General features: G+C 33.6%; 2 protein-coding genes across 2 annotated transcripts; both read left to right on the top strand.

Annotated features, from left to right (window-relative positions):
* The first annotated feature begins 9,420 nt into the window (after positions 1-9,420).
* Positions 9,421-12,763, top strand: LOC107604954 (uncharacterized). The gene is made up of 11 exons (XM_088504043.1): positions 9,421-9,683; positions 10,419-10,694; positions 10,808-11,310; positions 11,395-11,606; positions 11,713-11,790; positions 11,878-11,943; positions 12,022-12,090; positions 12,166-12,240; positions 12,314-12,367; positions 12,524-12,610; positions 12,691-12,763. Exons 1-11 carry the CDS (start codon positions 9,497-9,499, stop codon positions 12,761-12,763), a joined length of 1,680 nt encoding a protein of 559 aa, XP_088360169.1. The 5' UTR covers positions 9,421-9,496.
* A 372-nt stretch (positions 12,764-13,135) lies between these two features.
* Positions 13,136-14,259, top strand: LOC148574991 (uncharacterized). The gene is made up of 4 exons (XM_088505353.1): positions 13,136-13,272; positions 13,357-13,840; positions 13,928-14,016; positions 14,131-14,259. Exons 2-4 carry the CDS (start codon positions 13,391-13,393, stop codon positions 14,228-14,230), a joined length of 639 nt encoding a protein of 212 aa, XP_088361479.1. The 5' UTR covers positions 13,136-13,272; positions 13,357-13,390; the 3' UTR covers positions 14,231-14,259.
* Positions 14,260-14,263: the final 4 nt, after the last annotated feature.

The raw sequence follows: 14,263 nt of genomic DNA, 5'->3' as shown, positions 1-14,263 counted from the left end.
CTTGGCTGTTTTCCTCGTATCACCCAAGACAACCTACTAGGCCAGATTGCAAGCCCTCACACCAAAAATTCAGCAACCAATACCAATTTCCAAGCCTCCAATTTCCACAAATATGCTTCAATTCTTATACATACATCACCTATTACATAACATCACATATGTATACCAAATTTTAGTACCAAAACTACAATTAACTAAGGGATTCACTAGGGTTAAGGATTCTTATCTTGTATGTGTCTCAATTAAGCCAAGACCCAATAATTCCTCAAGTTAATTTGATCCTAAAACATCAAATTAACCACAAATCGCAACACCCAAGACCATACCATTTTCAGATTTTAGAACAGGAAATTGAAACTGAGAAAGTGGTTTTCTTACCTTACAACATACTGGGCTTTGTAGAGTTCAACCCTGCGGTCGCGTGGCCACAAACGGTGCGGCGATCGGAACTCCGGATCAAAAGTTACAAGAATTTGAATGGAAATAGTTTGTGAACTTACCACATGTTCTTCCCCCTTTTGAGCATCCACAGCGTGTTTGTATGCTGAATGGGAGAAGATGAGCTTTAGCTCATTATATTAATGAGTTGGTTGGGCCCACAGGTCCGGTTCGAATTTGGTTCGGTCCGTTCGTCCCAATCTTAGACCAAATTCTTTGAAATTAGTGTCAAAATTTTTATTTTAATTAGCTCTATTCTGTTTTACTATAAAATTCACATTTTTAATTTTTTTATTAAAAATTAATTTATTAATTAATTATTCGCTAGTTTCGTGGAGTTTACAATTGTTATTAAAATCATTGTCTCTTTCTTACGTTTGGCTGAATCCTTTTGTTTGTTTTCAAATTTTTTATCTGACACATTTGTATTCAATATCAAACTTTCAGTTGACAAAATTTCATTTAAACTGTTAGATATTCTGTTATACAAATATTTAAACTAATATCAAATAATAAGTACTAATCACACATGTAAAAAAATCACAATCTTTAATTTATATTTTAAATATAACATAGCAAACAACCATGAAAAACAATAAAGAAATATAATTATGGTTAATATTTTTTAACAACATATAAATATATAAAGGCACACATTTTAGACAAAAAAATTTTCAAGAACGAGACTCATTTGACAAACTGAGTCTTCAACTAACCAAGTTACAAGCTAGAGTCTTCCAATCCCATAAAGATCTTCTTATTTAACCTTTTTGCCATTAGTTTTGTGACTATAAAGAATATATCACTCTCCATTTTTAGCTAAGACAATTATTTGAGAACAGTTACATAAATTGATATACTTGGTCCGTTAATTCTATGAACTATTTTGTTGGCTTTTTCTTCTTTAAAATCATTAAGTATACGTTCTAGTTGAGAGGCTCCGATTCCAATCTTTTATTGTAACAGCCCAGACTATCCGCTAGCACGATATTGTCCATTTTGGCACACAAGACCTCACGGTTTTGTATTTGACGATAGGGATGATAACCGAAACCCCCACGCTCACTCGTCAAAACGCGTCATGCTAAGGAGAGGTATCCACACCCTTATAAGGCATGCTTCGTTCCCTTCCCCAACCGATGTGGGACCTTACATTTATTGTCCTCCCAACTTTTCTTCTTTTTATCTCCTTGCACTAGAAGGTGTTAATTAATCATTTAACTCTTCTTTTAAAATTTTTATTTTTTTTATCTCCTTTCATCATCATTATCTTCGTCATTATTTCTGCCATATATCTTTTCATAGATGTACCTATGTTTCTTACTTCATTTATATAACTATCATCTATATCTTGAGAGGATATCCTTACACCTACATCAGTAGTTATAAGATCTTCAAATTAAGATGTTTTGGACCTTCCTTTTTAAATTTTATCACATCAAAATTGATATTTTTTAAATAGTTTAAAAAATATGACATACCTAAACATCCCACCAATCATCATTTACTTGTATGATCTTATTAATAAGATTTCAACCAAAACTAGTCTCCTTTTTTTTTAGTTTAGCCCACAATTTTCTCTCTCTTTTCATAACCTTTTATTTATTTTTAAATTATTTATACTCATAATTTAAATTAAATTCTTTCAAGAATATTTTAATTTGTTATATATTTTTATTAAATATTTATTTAATCAAGTCAATATGGTAATTTTGTTAATTGTTATACTAAAGGGGCCTGCTACACATACAAGTAAAAAGGCCGTACAAGTTTTACAAGTTATCAGTCCAAACTTCATTAACACGCGCATTAATTCATTTTGAATGGAGCGTAACTACACGCGCCCCACTCAAACGGTTCCTCTTCGTCTTCTTCTTCTTCTTCTTCTCTTCTTCGTCTTCGTCTTCGTCTTCTTTTTCTTCCTCTTCCTCTTCCTCTTCCTCTTCCTCCTCCTCCTCTTCTTCCTCTTCCTCTTCCTCTTCCTCTTCCTCTTCCTCTTCCTCTTCGTTTTTTTTTTCGATTTTCATGGTTTCTAAAATTCTTTCTCTTCTTCTTGTTGCACGTTCTTCTTCCTCTTACTCTTCTTCTTCTCCTTTTCTTTCGTTTCTGCACGTTCTTCTTCCTCGTTTTCCTCTTTTTCTTCTTCTTCATTTACGTCTTTTCTCTCTGTTTTCTCTTTTTTTTCGATTTTTCATGGTAAAATCGTTTTTGAAGAAGAAGAAGCAGCAGAAGATGAGGAGGAGAAAGAGAAAGAGTTCTGAATTATGCATAAGATGTACTTCAACGAATTTTGGGTGTATTTTCTTAAATCCTTTGGGTGTATTCCTATAATCGTTTGGGTGAATTCTTGTAACCGTTTGGGTGTATTTTCTGTAATCCTTTGGGTGTATTTCTGTAATCATTTGGGTGTATTTGAGTGATATCTGACTGATATCTATGGGTGTATCTGACTCATATCTATGGGTGTATCTGACTCATATCTATGGGTGTATTTTTCATTTCAGAAAAAATGGCAGGCAGAAACCAAGCTGAAAAAAATGTAAGAACAAATATATGTCTTCGATCAAATCAGTTTTTCATAATAGAAATATATCTAACTCTAATTTTGCTTTGTTTACAACAAATCAAGGACCTAAAGTGTGCAACCCATCTGTTGAGTGAGAAATTCAGAAATATGAGCGAGGAGAAGTGATGCAATAAGACTGTCCAGGCCATCCTCATTGTTATTGAGTCCATTTTGTCAGATAGATTCTAATGATATTGTCACTGATTAATGTAACTGTTATATACTCTTGTAAGAAATTGAACACATGGTGTAAATATATTTGATCCAATTATAAGTAAATTTTTTTCCATAATTAAACTCTCTCTGGTGTATTCAAAATGTCTGATTTACAGGTACTATAATATGAAGTGGTGATCCAGATAGATTGGAACCCATATATGACGGTCTGCATAGAGATCTGCATAATACACCCAAACACAGACTATAAATACACCCGATAAAAAATTAAATTTACACCTCTACTGCAGATTTTAACCCAACACTACCTGAAAGCCACTTGTTGTCCACAAGACCAAAATTAATTAAACTATCTCTGGTGTATTCAAAATGTCTGATTTACAGGTACTATAATATGAAGTGGTGATCCAGATAGATTGGAACCCATATATGACGGTCTGCATAGAGATCTGCATAATACACCCAAACACAGACTATAAATACACCCGATAAAAAATTAAATTTACACCTCTGCTGCAGATTTTAACCCAACACTACCTGAAAGCCACTTGTTGTCCACAAGACCAAAATTAATTAAACTCTCTCTGGTGTATTCAAAATGTCTGATTTATAGGTACTATAATATGAAGTGGTGATCCAGATAAATTGGAACCCATATATGACGGTCTGTATATAGATCTGCATAATACACCCAAACACAGACTATAAATACACCCGATAAAAAATTAAATTTACACCTCTGCTGCAGATTTTAACCCAACACTACCTGAAAGCCACTTGTTGTCCACAAGACCAAAATTAATTAAACTCTCTCTGGTGTATTCAAAATGTCTGATTTACAGGTACTATAATATGAAGTGGTGATCCAGAATTCCAAATAGATTGGAACCCATATATGACGGTTTGCATAGAGATCTGCATAATACACCCAAACACAGACTATAAATACACCCGATAAAAAATTAAATTTACACCTCTGCTGCAGATTTTAACCCAACACTACCTGAAAGCCACTTGTTGTCCACAAGACCAAAATTAATTAAACTCTCTCTGGTGTATTCAAAATGTCTGATTTATAGGTACTATAATATGAAGTGGTGATCCAGATAGATTGGAACCCATATATGACGGTCTGCATAGAGATCTGCATAATACACCCAAACACAGACTATAAATACACCCGATAAAAAATTAAATTTACACCTCTGCTGCAGATTTTAACCCAACACTACCTGAAAGCCACTTGTTGTCCACAAGACCAAAATTAATTAAACTCTCTCTGGTGTATTCAAAATGTCTGATTTACAGGTACTATAATATGAAGTGGTGATCCAGAATTCCAAATAGATTGAAACCCATATATGACGGTTTGCAGAGATCTGCATAATACACCCAAACACAGACTATAAATACACCCGATAAAAAATTAAATTTACACCGCTGCTGCAGATTTTAACCCAACACTACCTGAAAGCCACTTGTTGTCCACAAGACCAAAATTTAGCAGAAAATCATTCCAATTCCTATCAAATGAGTCTTTGCTATGAGGGTTTCATTTTTCCTCTTTGCTACATGTAATCAATTGATTCTTAATCTCGTTTTCCTTCCTATTTGTGCTCCACTTCGCCCTGATTCAGCTGACAATCTGAGGTTGAATCATCTATTATCTTCAAAACGAGTTCAAACTTTAATTTCAGAAACCAGAAAATCGAAAAGAAAACGAAGCTGGAGTTATAGAGAGAAGAACTAACGTCAATGACGAAGAACAAACCAATGAGAAAGGAGAAGAAAAGAACGATTGAAAAACCAGGGGAAGACGCGCGAGAAGAAGAACGATGAAATTTGGAAAGAAGGAAAACAAAGAAGGAAACAAATCTTTTAAATTTGGTAGTTATACAAACGCGGGATCTTTGTATAGCGCGTGTAAGTGACGTAGGAGTTGCAACGCGTTTTAGTGGATTAGGCGTTAATGAACTTGTAATAGTTACAAGCCCTAATCGCTTGTATACTGAGCTTTTCCCTATACTAAAATACAAAAATTATCGCTTCAACTCTTATTATAGATTACTCATATATATCATAAAGTGTATTTTGGAAATGAAAATTTGTACACCAACTCTTTCCTATATTTTTATTATATATAGTAGAATTTAATATAAAAATTCTTTTTTTAGAAATATTTTGACATATATAGCTGTCCATATTTCCTTAAGTTGAAAGAAATTTTGGGCTCATTTTGAATAGAAGTCGCATTCCATGGACCATGGTGAATGTTTGCTAGCTAGGTAGTCTGATCTGTTTGGCAATTGAAGGAGCACGTGGTGATTTTTATTGTTGGAGTTAGCAGCGAGTGGGCATATCGGAGATTGATATCTATAAATATAGTTTGAGAATCGAACCGATGATAATCGACTCGGTCATATGATTAGGTTATTAATTTAAACGATAAGTTATTAATTTATTCGATTGACTTAGTCATAATTAAATAAAAATATAAAATTATATAAAATAAAATTAAAATTAAAATTAAAATTAAAAATTAAATACATATTTTTAAAAATATATTAATAATAATTAAATATCAATTCTTAGATATAATTTATGATACAAAAAGAAATAATAAATTAGTCACTAGTACAAAATATTTTTTCAATTTAAATGAACAAAAAAAAAACAAAAAATAACATAATTAATATTAATATATCAATATGTTTATATACCATATGTTGTTATTTGTTTGGTATCCATGTCAATTCATACTTAAAATGATAAAAAAAATGATAAAAAATTCATTCACGGTTTGTTATATATTTATATTTTGTCATATATATTATTAAGAAACAAGATGGCGCAAGGCAAGCGGGGAAGTGTTGTATACATGTTGCCCCGTGTTTATTTGAAACTCATTGTCAACCGGTTCATGCAAGTTCGGTCCAATTTACTAACCGAACCGATCAAATTACTGGTTTATCAGTTTTTCGGTTGAACTGGTTAATTCGGTTCGGTTATGATAACTATCTATAAAATAAAACTATTTACGTGGTATTATTTTCTTATTCAATTAATCTCTACATACAAGTGATTTAAACAAACAAGTTGGTTTGACTTAATTTAATTCACGCGCCACTTTCTCTAACAATATTTTCACCCAATGTTCAGTATATAACTTCCTTTTTTCATGTAGATTTCGTTTTTTTTTTCAAATTTTCTCAGTATTTTCTACGTCTCTACGTTCCGTTCCATCTCTGCGTTCTCTGCGTTTCTCCTCCTTCTCTATGTTCTCTTCATTCTCTACGTTCTCTTCGCTCAGGTTCAATGCTTTTATTTCAAGTTTTTGAAATCAAGCTGTGAAATCAGAACAGGTTTGAATAGTTATTTCGTTATCGAAGATAATGAATGATTCAAGCTCAAATTGTCAATTGAATCAGAGTAAAGTGGATTATTATTTTGAATTGAATGAAGTGATATATAACTATCTAGTTTAATGTTATGCGTTAGTAGTTTATGGTTCTGTAAGTGAATAATGATGTTTTTCTTTATGAAAATTGTTGTTCATGGTTGATGATTTGAATTAAATATAATGTACCACTTCTAAATCTCATTCTATTATTTTGATGAATCTGTTTCCTCCCCCTATTTCGATGTATTTCGATTATAAATTGGTGTATTTTAAAACTCTTTTAGTGTATTTTAAAAATCTTTCATTCGTTGCATTTATAGATTTAGACTTTCAATTGAATTAGGACGAATTGTATTATCGTTTTCAATTAAACTTCACTATACCTAAAAGATTAGAGTGTAATTTGGCCATATAGTTAACATCATCATACTAACGTGATGAATACCACTTTCATGCATAAAAGCATTAGCACCTACAAGAGCCTTGTGTGGTTGTAAATGCATATTGGTGTACTCTTCAACCTACAAACAAATATTGTATCGTAAAAAAAACCCAATTTAAATATAAAAGAGCGAGAAAATTAACAAAATTTAAACATTAGTTTGAGGTTTAAAACCATCTTGCTTGTATTTAATATACAGAATTGTTACACATTTAAATATTTTTTTCATTTAAGTTTATTCAAGTAGGTCTAACACAAAAAAAAAAAAAAAAAAACCACTCTTATTAAAGAGTGTCATTACACACGCTTTTTCTTCTTTTCCTCCCTTGCGCTCTTCTTCTTCTTCATCTTTTAAATACAAGTATATGTCATCTTCTTCTTTCAAATTTACGCATACCTCCTCCTCCTCCTCCTTCTTCTTCACACACGCAGATTCTTCTTCTCTTTCGTTATCGTCATCACCAATAACACCAACATTTTGCTAATGGATATTTTTTCAATCGAATTGAAAAAATACAAGTATACGTCCTCTTCTTCTTCTTTCAAATTCACGCATATCTTTCGTTATCGTCATCACCAACAATACCAACATTTTGCTAATGGATATTTTTTCAACCGAATTGATGAATGGAATGCAATTGCTAAATTGAATTGAATTGAATGGACGTAGGTGTTCTGAATTGAATTGAATTGATAATCTCTAAATTGTAGACACATGTGTTTTGAATTTGATTTTATATAATGGATAATGTTCCGTTCATTTAGTATTATACAATTGTTTCACCTTAATAACATGTTTGGTTCATTATGCAGAAAGTTGTTTTGAATTTGATTTTATATAATAGATAATGTTCTGTTTATTTAGTACTATACAATTGTTTTACCTTAATAATGTATTCGGTTTATTATGCAGAAAACTGTTCTGAATTTGATTTTATATAATAGATAATGTTCTGTTTATTTAGTACTATACAATTGTTTCACCTTAATAATATGTTCGGTTCATTATGAATTGAATTGAATTGAATTGAATGGACGCAGGTGTTCTAAATTGAATTGAATTGATAATCTCTAAGAGGAGCAGAAGAAAAAGGAAAGAAGAAAAATCTGCGTGTGTAAATTTGAAAGAAGAAAGAGTAGGAGAAGAAGAATGGAAGAAGAAGAACCTACGCGAATTTAGAAGAAGAAAAAGAAATACGAGTAAGAGAAGGAGAAGGAGAAAGAGAAAGAAACAGAGAATCGGCACATGATTTAAAAAGTTGTTACAACAATTTAGATAAACTTGAATAAAGATTTTACTTGGATGTAAAACTTTATTCTTTAATATATGCTCTGTGTTGATTGCTGTATATAAACCATCAAAGACATCAAGTCTCCTGATTCAGAGTATGGTGTAAAAAATAGTATATATTATTAGTCAACAACATAAAAGGAAAATGAGAACAATTATTATAAAATACATTTATTTAAAATTTTATAATTTAAAATTTTAAATTATTTAAATAAAATTAGATTAATTGAACGAATAAAAATATACACTAAAACAAGTTTTTTATGTAGTGATAGATGAATTTGTTATTAATGCGCCCAAAAAAATAGATCTTGAAAAATATAATAAAGACAAAAAAGTTTTTCTAAGAAATAATAATATTTTAATTTTAGAAAAATACCATATATAGTGTCTGTACCTAACTGTATTAATTTAATCATTAAAAAACTAATAATAAATATTAAACACACTTTATTTATTTTTATTAGAATTAAATTTTTTTTAATTGTTTAAAAAATTGAATTAAAATTTAGAATTTTTTATTTATTAAAATTTAAATAATAAATTATTATTAATTAATTAATTAATTAAAAAGATTGAATAAGATGAATACTAGCGGTTCTTTATAGATGTTTCTTATAATTTCCTATCTCTTCTTACATGCATGTTTTTACGGCAGCAAAGTTATCCTTGGACAAATAGGAAAATCCTTCTTCGATAACGTCCACGCCAAGCTTTGCAAGCTAGCGTGCGATGTTGAGCTGATGGGAGTCATGGCGGCTCCGGGCACTGTTCACCGTCGCGGAGGGTGGTGTCGAGGATATGCGGAGATAATTAGGATCAGGAATGTGATTAGGTGGATAATGTGGGCACATTTGATTACAACTATTTTTTTCTGTTTCAGAAGAAGGGATAGGTGCCTTGATTGTGTATTTTTCTCCAACAATAAATGAAAGCAAATACACAGAAACATATCATGTATATATGTGGGCAACAAGAGCTGATAGCTGCTCTTAGCAACACGTGCTTCGCGTGAGAATATAATTTATGAAGATATTTAGCTAAGTTGCGTGTCACATATCGGGCCTGCTACACATACAAGTATCCAAGCTTCCAAGTTGGCCCAGCCCAAATCGAAGACACGCGCATAAGGAAGCATAACATGGCGCGTCAAAATCACGCGCTCAACACAAACAGTTACGTATGGCAGACTCTTCCACTTCCTCCACTTCTTCCACTTCTCAAAACGCTTCGAAACCAAGGAAACGCTCCCAATTTCGAGCAAAAATCAAAGTTCAAAATATACAAATCGTTGTTCGAAACCTCCATCAAAACAACATCAAACTCTCCGTGAAGAATCTGAAGAGAAAACGAAGCAAATACACTCAACGTAAGTTCATCAAGAAAACCTCCCAATTTTAGTTTTCTTCTACGTCGTTCTTCTCTAGGGTTTACTGTGCTATTATTCTTGCTTCTTTGTCACACTGTTCTAAGTTCTACGTCATTCTTCTAAGTTTTACGTCGTTCTACATTCTTGTTCTAAGTTCTCTTGCTACTGTTGTTGATTTTTGGGGCTTTATTCCGTAGATTGGGGGTTGTATACTGTTTGAACTTGTAATGTGACTTGATATTGATGCATGTTTGAGTGATATCTCACTGATATATATGAATGTATCTGAATAATTTCAATGGGTGTATCTCACTGTTATCAATGGGTGTATCTGATTCTTACATATGGGTGTATCTTACTCTTATCAATGGGTGTATCTGACTCATATATGCGTGTATCTTACTGATATCTGAATTAATTTGATATTGAAGCATGTTTGAGTGATAACTGACTGATATATATGGATTTATATGAATAATATCTATGGGTGTATCTCCCTGTTAACAATGAGTGTATCGGATTCTTACATATGGGTGTATCTTACTGTTATTAGACCTTGTAATGTTGCTTGATATTGAAACATGTTTGACTGATATCTGACTGATATATATGAATGTATCTGAATAATTTCAATGGGTGTATCTCACTGTTATCAATGGGTGTATCTGATTCTTACATATGGGTGTATCTTACTGTTACTAATGGGAATATATTTGTGTGTATTTTTTGTTTCAGACAAAATGGCAGCAAGAAACCAAACGAAAGACCTTAAGTGTGCCACACATCTCCTGAGTGATAAGTTCAGAAACATGGCTGAGGAGAAGAAGGCAATTGTCAGGGATCTCGGATTTGGTGGGTTGATGCATGTCCCACCTCTAAGGGTGGATCACCAACTCTTAAGGGAACTGGCAAACAACTTCAAACTTGGGGAGAACAAACTGAAGACAGGATATGGTTCTTTCCAAATAACACCAAAGACAATAGGTGATGCGCTTGGCATCAATGCAACAGGTAACTAGCTCAAAATTATAGGTGTATATTAAGTTCATGCTTGGGTGTATTTAAGGTTGATGCTTGGGTGTTTTTGAACCGATTTTGATACTTTGTTGTTTTCTTTTTTGTAGGAAATCTGTTTCCTGAGAAAGTTGAGTATAAGCAACTTTATAAGCAACTTTCTGATGATGACAAAATAATTTATAGAAGATTCCAGGGTAAGACCCTCAAAAGTCTTACCGATGAAATGATGGAAATCGGCGTTGGCAGCGAAGAGGAACGCCTGATGTTCAAGAGGATATTCATCCTCTACATACAGATGGCGTTCCTTTTGCCAACGACGATAAACAAAATATCGCCCGTGCACCTCGCCCCAATTTTTAAGATGGACGGCATATCGGAGAGAAACTGGGGGGCGCATGTTTTGACCTTCTTGATCAAAGGCATCACAGACTACCAGGATAAGAAGAAGAAGGCAATTGATGGCTGCCTCTTTGCCCTCATGATAATATACTTTCATCTTTCTGAAAACAAAGGCAAGAAGAGGGCCGAAAGACCACCAAAGCCTTGGATTGCCAACTGGACTAAGGAGAAGTTGGTGGAAAGAATGACTGCAGAAAAAGAAGAAATTTTGGTAAGTAAACATAATATGTTGCTTGTATTTTATTTACCTGAATGCTGCTAGCTAAAATATCTCATGTTTCAGGGAATTGTGAAGATGGCGGAGACAAGAGCAAGAGAAAAAATGAAAGAAAAAGAAAAAAAAGAAAAAAAACAAGAAATCAAAAAAACAAAAAAAAGGAAGGCGAGTCCAACATCGTCTTCGGAGACAGAAACAGCTACTGACAGTGACACTTCTACCTCTGAGTCTGAGACTCAACAAGACTCGGAGGATTCAGCAAGAAAACAACCCATCAAAAAGGGGAAAAAGTAAGTACCATACTTGGGTGTAATTTCTTTTTCAGGTTGGGTGTATCTTGTTGATCACGTTGGGTGTATTTTAATATGTTCTAAATAATCACTGTTTGCCTTCCATAATGGACTCCAGAAAAAGAAAGCAGAGGCAAGAGGAGCCAGATTCTGATTCAGAATCTGAATCTGAACAAAGTGATGAGTAATGTCCTGAAATTATTACTCCTTTCTTTTGGCTTCATTATAAAGATTTTGTGTATTAACTGAAGTGTCTGTTATTAACTTATAGGAGTGAAGAATCATCACCTGCAGAGAAGGAGAAGGAGAAGAAAAAAACAAAAACAACACCAAAAAAGTAAGCACTTCTTTGCATAATATTCTGTGATAAAATTAATTTTTTATTTCTGATTGGTACTCTTTTTTTTCCACCCAGAACACAACCAAAAAAGAAAAAAGTTCTCGTGGAGGATTCACCTCCTAAAGAAGACCAATACTTTGACGGGTACAGTACCTCGTAAGCTATATTACCGTCTATCGTCGTAATTATTTTTGTTAACATCTTCCTTTATGAATGTAGTGAGACATATGAAATATCAAGTGACGAACTGGATGAATGGCTAGGGCAAAACGTTGATAAATCTGCTGCAGAGGGGTATGTCTTGATGGGCTGTCTATTTCATATTTTGTTGTGTTTTGCATGCTAATAATTGTTTCTTGTTTTGCAGGGAGAACCAACCTGACCTGCGATCGACAGAAGGTCGCTATGTGTCGTCTGAAACGTAAGAAGCTTTATTATTTAATAAAATCTTGTTATCATGAATTGGGTGTGTCTTGTGGTACCATTTGGGTGTATTGAGTGGATCAAGTTGGGTGTATGTTGTCTAATAAGTTGGAATATTAACTTTGTTGTGTTGCTTGGATCAAATCTGTCTTAGAATACCGGCTGTGAACTTGGGAACTGATGCTCCTTCCTCTCAAGGAAACACAGAACAGAGTAGTGTAAACCAGCCGTCACAGAGCATGTAATTTCTCTTTCAAATAACCGTTACTTTTGTTCTTCTATTACCCTTCTACTTCTAATTCTGTATATATTTTTTTTTAGAAAAAAAAGCCCTTTATTATTTTATTCAAGAAAAAAAAGGCAGGAAAAAAAAGCAAAAACTGCAAGTATGTAAGTTCTCAAAAAAACAAAGCCTGTCTTCTTTTTGAATTGTTCGGGTGTATTTCTTGAATTTCTTTGGGTGTATTTTAGGTTGAGTCCGTCTGATTCGAATTGATGGTTGTGAGGGAACAGAGACCGTCCGAAGCGCTTGCAATGTGAGTTTTACAATAATATTCAACCTTATAACCTTATTATTTTCAAAGGCGTTGTTAACCTTTCATTTTTTCTTCTTGTTTAGAGTCCCGATTCAGGTTTTTGTGCCGGCATCCCAAACAACCACAGAGACAGATTTTGAACCAACCCCTATGCTACAGATTGAAGGGACTATAGAAACGTAAGAAATAGTATTGAGTGTATATTTGTTTGGAGTTGGGTGTATATTAGCTAACAGTTTGGGTGTATATTGTTCCTGATTAGTTTCTTTTACGCCGTGATTAATTTTTTGTAACTGTGCAGCACTCCTGAAACCCCCAAACAACTTCAAGAGACCACACCCACGGTTCCCCCAGCTCCAACTAAAGTGTAAGTTCATCAGACTAAAATCAATCTTTTCTTATCATCTGTATATTCTTATTCTTATTCTTATTCTTATACATGATGACGCAGTCATCCAGACGCAGAAGACGCTGCTGCCCTGTTGATGATGGCACGGACAGCTTCCTATGTTCCTAAAACAGATCCAGGGGTGCCATCATTCAGCCTTGGATTGACTGATTCAAGCCAGGAGGGGGCGTCAACGCAGGAGACAGAAAGGGAAAAATCTCCAGAAGCTGCGAATTTGATAGAACAATTGGACAGTTTGGTCCAAAGAATAGCAAGCAGCGCGACGAAGGGAAAAAACACAAGTCCACAAATTCAGAGGGAGACTGGGGGAGAAAGTTCTGCAAAGTTTGAAACTCCTCGGGGATTATATCAGATTACGGATGATATGAAACAAAAGTGCTACATCTGGGGGACGAGACTGAAGGAAGATGCAGATGGCAATACTAACGAGTATGAGGAGATGTGCACTCTGATTGGCCAAGGAGAATACATTTTGATGAGAATGCACCTTGCTTCCCTCCAGGCAAAAAGTGATATAGAATCTCAGGTAATATTAGAATAAGATTACTGTTTTTACACCAAAGTCAATTACAATGCTTATTAATGTAAAATTGATTTCGGCATATATTTCTAGATTGTATCTGCCGTCTGCCTCATCCTCAACAACAAAAATGAAAAGAGATTTCAAGAACAAATATACTGTCTCCCCCCCCCGATATTGTGGTAAGTGTTACTTCTACGAACTTCGGGTGTATTTTCTGTATTGATTTGGGTGTATTTGTCACGTTCCATTGGGTGTAAGTTTAGTATTTCATTTCTCGTTTCCCATTCTTGCAGTGCATGGCGCTTTCGGATCACCCAAACGGGGAATTCGTATCACCAAAAACGAAAAAGGAATTCAGGGTGGAAGCCTACCCGAGTTTCATTCCCTTCATAGATAGAAAAAAATTGACTTCGCACCCATATCTAA

The sequence above is a fragment of the Arachis ipaensis genome, chromosome B2 (genome assembly GCF_059453495.1).
Source record: "Arachis ipaensis isolate K30076 ecotype BB chromosome B2, ASM5945349v1, whole genome shotgun sequence".
In the NCBI taxonomy this organism is placed as follows: Eukaryota; Viridiplantae; Streptophyta; class Magnoliopsida; order Fabales; family Fabaceae; genus Arachis; species Arachis ipaensis.
The sequence above is the reverse complement of the archived record's forward strand: the minus strand, read 5'-3'. Positions and strand labels throughout refer to the sequence as shown.

Coding starts and splice junctions, on each gene's coding strand:
- LOC107604954 (XM_088504043.1), top strand. CDS start 9,497: ATGGCAGACTCTTCCACTTCCTCCACTTCTTCCACTTCTCAAAACGCT. Junction 9,684..10,418: donor ACGAAGCAAATACACTCAAC/GTAAGTTCATCA, acceptor TTTTTGTTTCAG/ACAAAATGGCAGCAAGAAAC. Junction 11,944..12,021: donor ACAAAAACAACACCAAAAAA/GTAAGCACTTCT, acceptor TTTTCCACCCAG/AACACAACCAAAAAAGAAAA.
- LOC148574991 (XM_088505353.1), top strand. CDS start 13,391: ATGATGGCACGGACAGCTTCCTATGTTCCTAAAACAGATCCAGGGGTG. Junction 13,841..13,927: donor AAAGTGATATAGAATCTCAG/GTAATATTAGAA, acceptor ATATATTTCTAG/ATTGTATCTGCCGTCTGCCT. Junction 14,017..14,130: donor CTCCCCCCCCCGATATTGTG/GTAAGTGTTACT, acceptor CCATTCTTGCAG/TGCATGGCGCTTTCGGATCA.